This window comes from Hyla sarda, chromosome 1, assembly GCF_029499605.1.
Source record: "Hyla sarda isolate aHylSar1 chromosome 1, aHylSar1.hap1, whole genome shotgun sequence".
NCBI lineage: Eukaryota > Metazoa > Chordata > Amphibia > Anura > Hylidae > Hyla > Hyla sarda.
The window spans coordinates 293,762,235-293,774,808 of NC_079189.1; the positions used below are offsets into that span (position 1 = coordinate 293,762,235).

The 12,574-nt window shown below is 39.2% G+C and overlaps 2 protein-coding genes across 18 annotated transcripts in view; one reads left to right on the forward strand and one right to left on the reverse strand.

Annotated features, from left to right (window-relative positions):
- The window catches only part of LOC130267700 (uncharacterized), a 309,666-nt gene that overhangs the window by 141,478 nt on the left and 155,614 nt on the right, over nucleotides 1-12,574 (forward strand). For all 15 annotated transcript variants that reach the window (XR_008843264.1, XR_008843263.1, XR_008843260.1 and 12 more), the window contains one exon: nucleotides 12,397-12,544. Coding sequence is in view for 1 of the 15 variants with exons in the window: in XM_056517863.1 (XP_056373838.1) it covers nucleotides 12,537-12,544 (8 nt within the window). In the remaining 14 variants the exon portion in view is untranslated. The remainder of the gene's footprint in view (nucleotides 1-12,396; nucleotides 12,545-12,574) is intronic.
- ARID3A (AT-rich interaction domain 3A) overlaps nucleotides 11,791-12,574 on the reverse strand; it is a 60,213-nt gene continuing 59,429 nt past the window's right edge. For 2 of the 3 annotated variants that reach the window (XM_056517745.1, XM_056517754.1), the window contains exon 10: nucleotides 11,791-12,569. In XM_056517745.1, coding sequence (XP_056373720.1) covers nucleotides 12,421-12,569 — 149 coding nt within the window. In that variant the 3' untranslated portion in view covers nucleotides 11,791-12,420. The remainder of the gene's footprint in view (nucleotides 12,570-12,574) is intronic. The other variant, XM_056517760.1, reaches the window with a different exon arrangement.

Genomic DNA, 12,574 nt, shown 5'->3' on the forward strand with positions numbered 1-12,574 from the left:
CCCCCCCCCCCCATGTGAACGTACAGGGTACATTCACACTGGCGGGTTTACAGTAAGTTTACTACTTCAAGTATGAGCTGCGGCAAATTTTTCGCTGCAGCGCAAACTCCTAGCGGTAAATTCACTGTAAACCTCTGCCAGTGTGAACGTACCCTAAAAACACTACACTACACTACCACATAATAAAGGGTAAAACACTGCATATACACCCCCTTACACTGTTCCCCCAATAAAAATAAAAAAAATTGGTCCTCAAATGCACATGGCGCTCTCTCACTTCAGAGACCTGTCGTATTTCAAGGAAACAGTTTAGTGCCACATATGGGGTATCTCCGTACTCGGGAGAAATTGCACTACTAATTTTGGGGGCTTTTTTCCCTTTTACCCCTTATGAAAAAGAAAAGTTGGGGTCTACACCAACCTGTTAGTGTAGGTAAAAGGAAAAAAAGACCCCCAAAATTTGTAACGCAATTTCTCCTGAGTACAGAAATACCCCATATGTGGGCGTAAAATGTTCTGCGGACGCACAACAAGGCTCAGGAGTGTGAGCGCACCATGTACATTTGAGGCCTAAATTGGTGATTTGCACAGGGGTGGCTGATTTTACACCATTTTGGAAACAACACCCCTCAAGGAACGTAACAAGGGGTATAGTGAGCCTTAACACCCCACAGGTGTTTGACGAATTTTCATTAAAGTTGGATGGGAAAATGAGAAAAAAAAATTTTTCACTAAAATGCTGGTGTCACCCTAAATTTTTCATTTTCACAAATTTTCTGAGTAAGAAGATACCCCATATGTGGATGTAAAGTGCTCTATGGGTGAACTACAATGCTCAGAAGAGAAGGAGCGCCATTGGGATTTTGAAGAGAAAATTTATTGAAGGTCACTTGTGTTTACAAAGCCCCCATGGTACCAGAACAATGGACCCCCCCCCACATGTGACCCCATTTTGGAAACTATACCCCTCATGTAATGTAATAAGGGGTACAGTGAGCATTTACGCCCCACAGGTGTCTGACAGATTTTTGGAACAGTGATCCATGAAAATGAAAAATAAAATTTTCCATTTGCACAGCCCACTGTTCCAAAGATCTGTCAAACGACAGTGGGGTGTAAATGCTCACTGCACCACTTATTAAATTCTGTGAGGGATGTAGTTTCCAAAATAGGGTCACATGTGGGGGGGGGGGGGTCCACTGTTCTGGCACCACGGGGGGCTTTGTAAATGCACATGGCCCCTGAGTACCATTCCAAACAAATTCTCTTTCCAAAAGCTCAATGGTGCTCCTCCTCTTCTGAGCATTGTAGTTCGCCCGTAGTGCACTTCAGGTCAACTTATAGGGTACACCTCCATACTCAGAAGAGATGGGGTTACAAATTTTGAGGGGTATTTTCTGCTATTAACCCTTGCAAAAATGTGAAATTTGGGGGGGGGGGGGGAGGAAACACATTTTAGTGAAAAAAAATATATATTTTTTTTACATATGCAAAAGTCGTGAAACCTCTGTGGGGTATTAAGGCTCACTTTATTCCTTGTTACGTTCCTCAAGGGGTCTAGTTTGCCATGTTTTTTTTTTTTTGCTGTTCTGGCACCATAGGGGCTTCCTAAATGCGACATGCCCCCGAGCAAAATTTGCTCTCAAAAAGCCAAATATGACTCCTTCTCTTCTGAGCATTGTAGTTAGCCCGTAGTGCACTTCAGGCCAACTTATGGGGTACCTCCATGCTCAGAAGAGATGGGGTTACAAATTTTGGGGGGTATTTTCTGCTATTAACCCTTGCAAAAATGTGAAATTTGGGGGGCTTCCTAAATGCAACATGCCCCCCAAAAACCATTTCTGAAAAACGTACTCTCCAAAATCCCCTTGTCGCTCCTTCGCTTCAGAGCCCTCTACTGCGCCTGCCGAATAATTTACATAGACATATGAGGTATGTCCTTACTCGAGAGAAATTGGGCTACAAATATAAGTATAGATTTTCTCCTTTTACCCCTTGTAAAAATTCAAAAATTGGGTTTACAAGAACATGCGAGTGTAAAAAATGAAGATTGTGAATTTTCTCCTTCACTTTGCTGCTATTCCTGTGAAACACCTAAAGGGTTAACACACTTACTGAATGTCATTTTGAATACTTTGGGGGTGTGCAGTTTTTATAATGGGGTAATTTGTGGGGTATTTCTAATATGACGACCCTTCAAATCCACTTCAAACCTGAACTGGTCCCTGAAAAATAGTGAGTTTGAAAATTTTGTGAAAATTTGGAAAATTGCTGCTGAACTTTGAAGCCCTCTGGTGTCTTCCAAAAGTAAAAACACGTCAATTTTATGATGCAAACATAAAGTAGACATATTGGAAATGTGAATAAAAAAAATGTTTTGGGAATATCCATTTTCCTTACAAGCAGAGAGCTTCAAAGTTAGAAAAATGCAAATTTTTCATCAAATTTTTGGATTTTTCACCAAGAAAGGATGCAAGTTACCACAAAATTTTACCACTATGTTAAAGTAGAATATGTCACGAAAAAACAATCTCGGAATCAGAATGATAACTAAAAGCATTCCAGAGTTATTAATGTTTAAAGTGACAGTGGTCAGATGTGCAAAAAACGCTCTGGTCCTAAGGTGTAAAATGACCTGGTCCTTAAGGGGTTAAGAAACGCCCCCAGACGAAGCAACTAGCGAAAACGCGTTTGGTGTAGGTGAGGTGTTCCTTACAGGGTGCATGACTGGTTTAACTACTGTTTTATATGCTGTGCTTTCTTTTTCAGTCTCCCCTGTCTCCTTTCAGTATAACCTGTGTTATATCCCTAGTTTCCTTGTGTGCCCCCAGTGTTATTTATATTGTATACACCAGTATTGTATAGCTGGTTATCCATCATATGGGAGGATTATACCCTGGAACAAGAATTGATGATTGTAACTATCTCAGTCTAGCAATATTTGGAACAATCTCATCCTGCTTTCCAATGTGTGTGTTTTTTCTGATCACCATCCCATCTTTTCTGTGATTTTGTGGAATATTTTAAATTCAGTGTTTAATAAAGATTATATATCTGTTTGCATACCTTACCTTTATGTGAGAGCATAAAATATTACATAAACAATGCTAGCAAAGCATTTTGGGGTGTCTTATAAACTATATACCCCTTCTCCATGCTATAATACAGTATAACAAACCCTTTATAGATACATATGTACACAAATATTATCTCGTTGAGTTCACGCCAGCACCCAGCGTCTTACGCCACTTCCGGTAATGTACCATAACACTCCATCCTCATGTAATGCATTGCATCCGGTCTCCTATGGAATGCACTCCAGCCTCCTGTTACCAAAGCGGTGGAGTGCATCAAACAAGCGTATGTGCTTACCGTCTGGCTCTGAAATCTCAATTTAATCTGTCAGAAGGAGGAGGGACGACTACATCTGGGCCACACTTGATGTAAGCGCATTAAATAGTAACATCCCACTTGAGTTAGGTATTTGAGCCATTGAGTCCTTTCTGATGCCCGACAGTGTGCCTTCACATTGGAGGACATTAGATTTGTCTTGGAACACAATAATTTCCTCTACAATGGGGAGTACTATGAACAGATGTGTGGTATAGCTATGGGGATGTTACCAGACCAGCAGCGGCGGCGGCATCTGAGCAGCAGCGGCGGCGGGAGGTGGTAGGCCGTAAAGTGCGGTGGTGGAGGAGGCTACAGTGAAGATTATTGATATCATTCATATCCCCCCACCACGAAGGAAGTCATATTTATATATGACATAATATCTTTATGTGGATAAAGTTAACTCCTGAGCGTTGGTTATTTTGTTTTTCCTTCTGTATGAATGCAAGTTAGACAGAAATAGCTTTTTTGCCTATTTCTTTTCAATTATTTCAGCAAGAGACAGCGCTCCATGACTGAATTTGGGCATGTTAATTCCCCATGTACGCCACAACAAGCCTCGGTTCTAATAGATTTTATCTTAAAAATGTTAGTAATTGTTGACATGCCACAACTGTCCATGGTTGAAGACAAATTATTCAAAAACACGGTCAATGTACATTTCACAAAGCTTATGGAGAGGAAGTACATTGTTTTCAGAATATGAAGGATACCATTTGTGTAAATAAGGCTAGTTTCACACTACAGTCATGATCCTGCCCGTTATTTGTCACTAACGGCTCATGAATAAACGGATAAAATAACTGATCACAACAGATCATAACGGATGACCAATGCAGTTATTGTAACAGACATTCTGTTAAAATAATGGAGATTGGCCATCAGTTATGATCCATTATTGTCCTCAAATTTTTACCCCTTTTTAAGCTCCTCTTTTCTAAGGTGACTTTCTGGTTGTAAAGGCAATAACGGATCATACCGGAATATACAATTAACGGACACTAACAAATGCCATTAGCTGTCATCAACCATCCATCGACTTCAATGTAAATTTTTTAACGTATGTTAAAGGTCTGTTTCTGTTGGGAGAAAAATTTGTGCATGCACAGTGTTTTGTCCAGTCAAAATAACAAACTAGAATCAAAACTGACTGCAACTGATGCTCAAGAGATCCGATTGACATTTATAAGATCCTTTGATGGCGCTTATCAGGAGTTCTGAACATAAGAGCATGGCAGGGATCATTTACAGGATGACAACAGCAATGTTAAAGAGGCCTAAAAGCAAAATTGCTTTGACTGCAGACATATAGACAAGCGTAGCAACTGAAGCTTACCTTGCCATTACATGCCACTAGGGGATGAGTGGAAGATTGATTCGGTTTTTCTCACAACCATGCCACTGGACGGGATCGATGTCAGCTGCACTCCTGAACCATTGAGCCACTTTGTGTTTGGCCACATATGCAGATTGGTGTTGTGCCCAGAGTACAACACACCCAGGTGAGCGTACTCCACTACAGCACACTACTCACCTATTTAAAAGGATTAACGGCACATGTATGCACTCTTTTCTGTGTTTTTTTTTCTTTTCTAAAAACACACCTAATCATGCCACTGGAAGAGAGACACAGCTGCACACATTGCAGAATGGTTGGAGGTGGTTTCTATTAAACTTAACATTCCAGAAAAAAAATAAAAATAAAATGATTGCCCTTGTGCATGACAATACTGAAAATATTGTGGCTGCTGCAAACATCCTGGAGGAAAAGCATGGATGGTCCAGTATGTATCAGCTGCACTGGCCACACTTTGCAACTGGTTATTAATGCTACATTAAAGAATCCAGGTATTGAAAGAGCTGTCAGTGCTGCTAGAGAACTAATTGAACACTTTAAAAGTGAACTAACCAGCATCAAGATGATGGAAAAGCACATTGGTACAGCAGAACATAAGCTTCTTCAAAATGTCAGCATCAGATTCAGAAACAGTACTTTTTATATGGTTGACAGACTTCTTGAACAAAAGGTGGCCTGTAACTGCAACCCTGTCAGACCCATCAGTTACCCAAAAGGGCAAACATTATTGGGACCTAAAGCCAAAACAATGGATTGTTCTTGAGGAGAGCTAGCCGCAATCCTGAGCATGTGGACGTGCTATCTTTTTTTTTTTTTTTACACTGTAATGCTAAGTTTTTGTGATCATGTGACATTTTCACTTGTTTTTATCCTACTGTACATATTTTTTTAAAGAAAATTTTTAAAACCCGTCATTTTTATCTTATTAATCATATCAATAATCGGCTAACAAATCGATTTTACAAATAATCGTTAGTTGCAGCCCTAGTGTATTGAATGTATACAATTACCGGTAAGTACTATTACTTGTAGTTATTGCTATTGTATCTGTTCATACTTACACAAGGCTGCATTGAAACGTTATAAAGTGAAATGTAACACTAAATGTAATGGTTTCAAAATTGAAAACAAAAACACACACTACAAGCCATTTGAAATGAAGTTCTAAAAACATACCGTATATGATAGGGAAACCACCTCCAACATCTATGACAGCATTAAAATAAGAGGTCTCAGACTTGAGAGGGTTAACTAAAGTAGTTAAAACGGCACTGGGATAAAATTACAGCCTTTAATAGGTTTGGGTTTCTCTCCCTCCCTTAGATAAATGTACATCCTGTGCACACATATACTCTTCCTGCCATCTGATCAACATAATACTAATTTAAACAATCAATGACTTAATTTGGGATACCAAAAGCTACATCCCCCTCTTCAAACAGAAGGATACAAAGAGATTGGGGGTGGGAATTGGTGTTAAAGACAGATGTGCCCAAGGCTTAAGACCTATGATAAAACAACATTGTCCTTGTAAACTTATACTAAAAACAGGTAGAGCACAGAGATTTAAAAAGAAAAAAATTTAAGTGTTAACTAACTCGTAATTCTGGATTTCAGATCTCTGTAATAAAAATGTACAATAATAAGTTATATAATGCCACAGTCTGAATATGGCAAGGTTACAGCATCTTTGTTTTACATTTTTCCTGATTTGACAACTACAACCATTGATTTTTTTTTTTAAAGCACATAACTTACCTGTTTCAGATCTTCTGCTACATTTCTCATCACTAGCTGCGCTTATTCAATCTAGCTTTATATAACCAGTATATAGTTCACCTCTTGCAGTCACTAGCTTCTAAATTTATCCCCTATCCTAAGGATAAGGGATAAGTTTCAGATTGCGGGGAGTCTGACCGCTGGGGCCCCCCGCGATCTCTCTGTACGGGGCCCTGGCTTGCTGGCCAGATAGTACATGTTGACCACCACACGAAGCGGCGGCTGACACGTCCCCTCAATACAACTCTGTGGCAGAGCCGGAGATTGCCGAAGGCAGCGCTACAGCTCTGCCATAGAGCTGTATTGAGGGGGCGTGTCAGCCGCCGCTTCGTGCAGTGGTCAACACGCCCCCTTCCCGCAGGCTGTCGGGGCCCCGTAAAGGAGATCGCGGGGGGCCCAGCCGTCGGACCCCCCACGATCTGAAACGTATCCCCTATCCTTAGGATAGGGGATAAGTTTTTCACCACTGGATATCTCCATTAAGGTGCCAATATACTTTGGACAAGAGTAATCTAAACAAGCCGACTTTGTCCAATGGTGTAAAGTGTATGTTGCCTCCCTGGGAGAGTTATGCCACTACCCAAGCTGGCTGTGGCTTACCCCTCCCCTATCCATATAGATAACTTAAAGGCTCATGCCAAACGTTTGTGTTTATGGGGAGGTCGGGAGAGATAGAGGTCTCAAATAAACGTTCAGCCAACTGCTGTTGAAAGTGTATGGCCACCTTAAATTTTTTCCCCTCGTACTTAGAAAGTGTTTGTGCAATCGAAACTTTTGAAATGTCTGGCTGGCATATTTAATGGTTTATATTAATGACAATGAGTCTCACTCCCAAAACCTGCTGGGATCATGAGTAATAGCCAACTACAGTACACCACAGTGCACCTCACTCCCCGTTCTAGTGGATTAGACAAGTCAAAAGTTTATATTAACACTACTTATTCTTTAATGTCTTCACTTTAAAAACACTTCAGACCAATAGCATCTCTCTTTTTGCTTAAGACCTCATGCAACAGTCACCTGTCTAAATGTGTATGGTGGACTCTGTACAAAACATTCACAGATTGGGCATGTTGAAGCTTTTTGTTCCTCATTTCTTTCTATATGAAGATAAGCAACTACCAGGTGTCTGGCTGCAGCTTTCTACAGTGACAAATAAGGGATTGTCCAACCAGAATCTATAATGCTGGGGTATGGGGGACTGCTCTTTAGCATTCTAAAACACCTGCATCAACCACCATGAGAGCTGGTTTTGCCCAATGTCTACAATGAGAATTCGTAGCAGCAAATAAGTTAATAAGGACTCGAACTAAATGTGAAAAAAATGAAGAAAATGAAACCAACATTTTAAAAGATTTCTTTTTAATATGTCATCAAGCTCAGAGTTACAACTGTTTGTTTTCTTTAAATATTCTGGAGTTTAAATACAATCTGCATAATGTTATAAAATGTAAACTTTCAGGGTTTTTTTATTCCTTATTTTATACATTAGACTATTTATAATCACAAGGCTTTTTAATACCTGAAGAATCTGAGAAAAACAAACACAAAAAAGCAAAAACAAAACTGTGAAATATATATTCCAGCAATGAGAGTATTTATACCCATAGACTTTTGAGGTAGAGATGTGACATTCCTGAGTTTAACCCCATTTATACCAGAAAGGTACCAACATGCTGTTGGACATGTTGCCATCTGCCCTGATATAAAAGGGGTTTACATGATTATCTGTATTTTATTGTTTTATTTTTCACCACTAAATTCTATAGCCCCGTCTTACACAAAAGAAAAAGGAATACTGCCAACCCACGCCATAAAACGCCACCTACTTCCATTTAACTGGGCATAGAATTCACAGGACTACAGCATAAAGGTGGTGAAATGGTATTGACCAAAACATGAGAAACAATGCTACAGAAAAGAAAGAAACACAAAATGAATATTTCACAAATATTGTTAAAATAATCTACTAATCCATAAAAATATTTAAAAAAAAAAAATTGTGAGCAAGGAGAGTCCCATAAAGTGGGATAGGTTTGGGGTGTCCCAAAAACCCCAGACAATATTTAGCCATTGGGCATTACCTCAGAAGTTAAGCAAGCTGTAAAGAGAAGGCATTTAGTGCATCAAAAATAACAAAAATAGCTGTTATGGATAAAGGCTTAAAATGAGGGAGGGCAATGACAAAGGATCCCTGAGGAAGAGGGTAAGGTAACCGGTGAAAGAAATAGGCCTACCTAGAAGTGTCAGTAAACCAAAGCTGTCAGACATTGAGTTCATTTTACCACCAATGCACCAAACAGAAAGTGTTCATACTATAGTATGCTAAGTACTGAGCCAAACTTGGAAGTGGGCTCCTACCAGGTTCTGTAGGATTACGATTTTCTGTGGTGTACCTAGATGCATGAAATATCTGTATGGCCAGTGGCCAGCCATGTATCAGCTGTCCTTTAAGAGTTTTTGAGGTATCTAAATATTGTGGGGTTTCAACTCTAGTAGCTGAAGTTGGTAGAAAAAAAAAATTACATACATTAACATTCATAAGATGAAGGGAAGCCCGAAACCCCACAGACATAAGGCAAAGAACTCCTAAATGTCTCTTCCCTGAGGCAGGCTACACAAAGGTGAAAGAAGTCTAACACTGCCTCCTAAAAATCACATGATGACAAAGAATATTTATTACACACAAAATAAAATAAAAAATATATCACCAAAATAACCCACGTGCCCCAGGCATAGGAGGCAGAGCCAGAGAAAACAATATATCCCCTGAGTTATAATCCAACTCTGCCAAAGATTCACATGGTGCATTTAATGTATATACAAACAAAATATATATTAGAGATTTTTTTTTTCTAAATTCGATCTATCCCCACCCAATCAGGGCATTGGGGAAAAGCAGCGCGACGAGGAGAAAAAACAATATCCTGCCCAGCAAATAACGACCTTAATATTCACCTTCTTCTATATATTTTCTTTTACACTGGTAAATATTTTATTGCATTTGCCATTTTCTGCCCATATGGGATGTGGTGGGAGACTTAACCTGACAAGAATCCTATGGGCAACAGTAATTTTGGCTTAGCAGAACAGAATGATTACTTCTATAAAGCCAGCTCCAGAGAATGCTGGGGCCAAAATCAGCCGGTTCTGCAAACAAAAAAAGATGTATATGACTTTCTTTACTTTGGACCAGGTCCAGGAGCATTATTGCTAAAAGTGATCTTACATTATAGGTCATATGGGTTTGATAAAACTCACAATGACCTCTAGGTGTGCAATAATAAACAATGCTCTACAGGAGGCAATGATCAAAGTACTTTTAAAATCATATATATTCTAATCCTTGCGCTACCTTAAAAAGGATAACCCCAATGATATTACTTGCGGGATAACTACTAGTGGGCACACTCATTTAAAAGCCCCCCAAAGAAGCATCCGAGGTCATAGACAAAAGAACATGGATTCTTCCAAGCGATCAGCAACCCTAAAAGATTATGATACCTGCATACTCCATAGAATCGGGACATTCTTCATTTCCAATCCCCATTTGGCACTTTGGGGGGGGGGGGGGGGGGGTACAGAGAGGAGGCAGTACAGGTCTAATTGTAGCCACTACTAGAACTCTGATTTTTAAGCCCATTTATTAATAGGTCTGTAATAGCGACAAGTTCCCTAAAATGTTGTATTTATTGCACAGATGTTTAAAAGGTATTTGCACTTCAGAAGCTGTTGGCATATCCACAGGATATGCCATAGTGTGTGATAGTATAAGCTTGAAAGTTGGAACCACCAAACCTAAGTCTGTTTGTCCGATTAAGACTTCTGCATATAGGAAGAACCTCTGAATATGCCATACATGCTTAAAGTTGTAATGTCAATGAAGTCACTGCAATGCTTAAAATAAAGAAAAATATCCTCAGCAGTTTTTGTGGGGATCTAAATTAAATAGTGTAGAACCTTTTTTTTTGGGGGGGGGGGGGGGGGGTGTCATAGTTCTACAACAGTCTTCTGGTGTCCAAATTTTGCAATAAATTTGCATCATTTGCAAAATGGGCATAGCATAATGGGCGTAGCATAGCCTTTTTAATGTAATGTACGCTGAATTTTTTTTGCAATTTAAGAAGAAATCTAGGCCAGCTCATAGTTCATGTAGTTTTCAAGGTGCAGTGGCGCAGTAAAAAGCGCACCTGCACATTTATATCAAGTCTGTGCAGGTGCTAGCGTGTTTTACATACACTAGCCCCCTACAAACAAAGAATGGATATCAATGTATACAATTTATTTGTTAAAAAATATATTACCTGAAAAGCAGCACTTAAGATTTAGTGTTCAGTGCAAAAAACACAAGGGGTCAGTCCTTTTACAGCCCTAATAAACTGTAGGGAATGGTGCCTTTAGCAAAATCAAAATTTACTAGGAGAAGGGAGACTGCTTATAACTGAACATTAGTTCTCTCAAACAGCAGTGACCACAGTTCAGGGGGCCACTTTCACCATATAAGGGCACTTTCTGATACAAATGTTGCTATGGGGACCATAGTTTATAGGTTTATCTGTGTTATATTGAACACAAATATATTTATTAAAATAGGAGCATTCATTTCACATGTTGGTAAAATTGCTATTTGGTCATGAAAAGCTTTTCACATTTTATAACCTTCACTACTACCACCCATTTTGTTTACGTAAAACTGATTATGCCCATTTGTAAAGGAGGAGGTAAAAAGGTAAAAGTAAAATCCATACAAAACAAAAAAACTTTTCCCACTGCTAAACCACCATTTAGACTTCTAAGTTGACTATTACAATAGAAAATCAAAAGGTGTTAAAAACTGACACAGTATTATACTACAAGAAATTAACACCGCCAATTTAGCAGCCATTAAGACATTGAGGGTGAACTGCTAATGCCATCTCTAATTGACACCCAATCTAACAGACTTGGCAGTAGATGGTCCTGTGACACATTTACCATTATATTTGTGTTAAAAAAATATTCTGTTATATATATATATATATGTATATATATGTAAGCAATAATGTATGTGCTTCTGTTTTCATTCAGTCTTCCAGAAGCAGCAAAAGTGAAAAGACCATCATCTGTCAGCAAGTACCAAGCTGACAAAGCAAACACAGGAAAGGTTCTAAGATAAAGTTCAAGGAAAAGAAAGGGGGAAGGGGGTAAAAAACAGATTTTCTTTTGCCAGCTGATATGACCCGTATATAAATGTTGAATTAGGGGGGGGGTTGGACAAAAAAAAAACCACACAAATAAGAAAAACATTCAGTTATCTGCATTCCCTGCTCCTCTTGATTACATTCCAGAGTGTGAAGGGTGGGAATGACTAGACACAAGCCTATAAAGGAGCAGCAGGCACGTCCCTTCGTGCTGATATTCTGTGCCCCATTGAAGTCCAGCGCCAGGAATACAGCAATATGTATATATATATTTATATAGATTTCTTTAGAAGTTTACATTTTCATCCTTCCTTTAAGAATAAAAGGCATGTACACAAAAACCCTCTTTAAATTTCATAGATTTTTGTCATTTTCTAGCCATAAAAAAAAAAATAAAATGAATGTGGGTTCCGGAGATCAAATCTGGGATGAGGTTTTTAGTTTTTATTGTTTTTTGAGGTATTTGAAAGAAAAAAATATACATGTGTATTGTTGCAGTGCAAGAAATGAGGTATATGGTTTTTTTTTCACAGAGGGTAAAGGGTTACTAATTCTAACCCTATACTGGCTCAACCTGAACCCCATCTGAACCCAGCAATGCATTCCGGAGTCTCCCACAGACAAGGAGTAATAAACCTGAGTCTGAAACATTGAGTGATTTTTTTTTCTTTTTTTTTTTGGCTTCAGCTGTACTGGATTTGGCGGAAAATGTCAGGGTGAAGAACTATTGGAACCGGGAGCCTGGGTAGCCGAAGATGGAGCCATTGATGTGCTACTTGTACCTCCCACACTTGCAGTCCTGGTGACATTTCCTTTGCTGATTCCAGATGTTGAGGTAGGAGGTTGTGCAAACAAGACCCCTAGA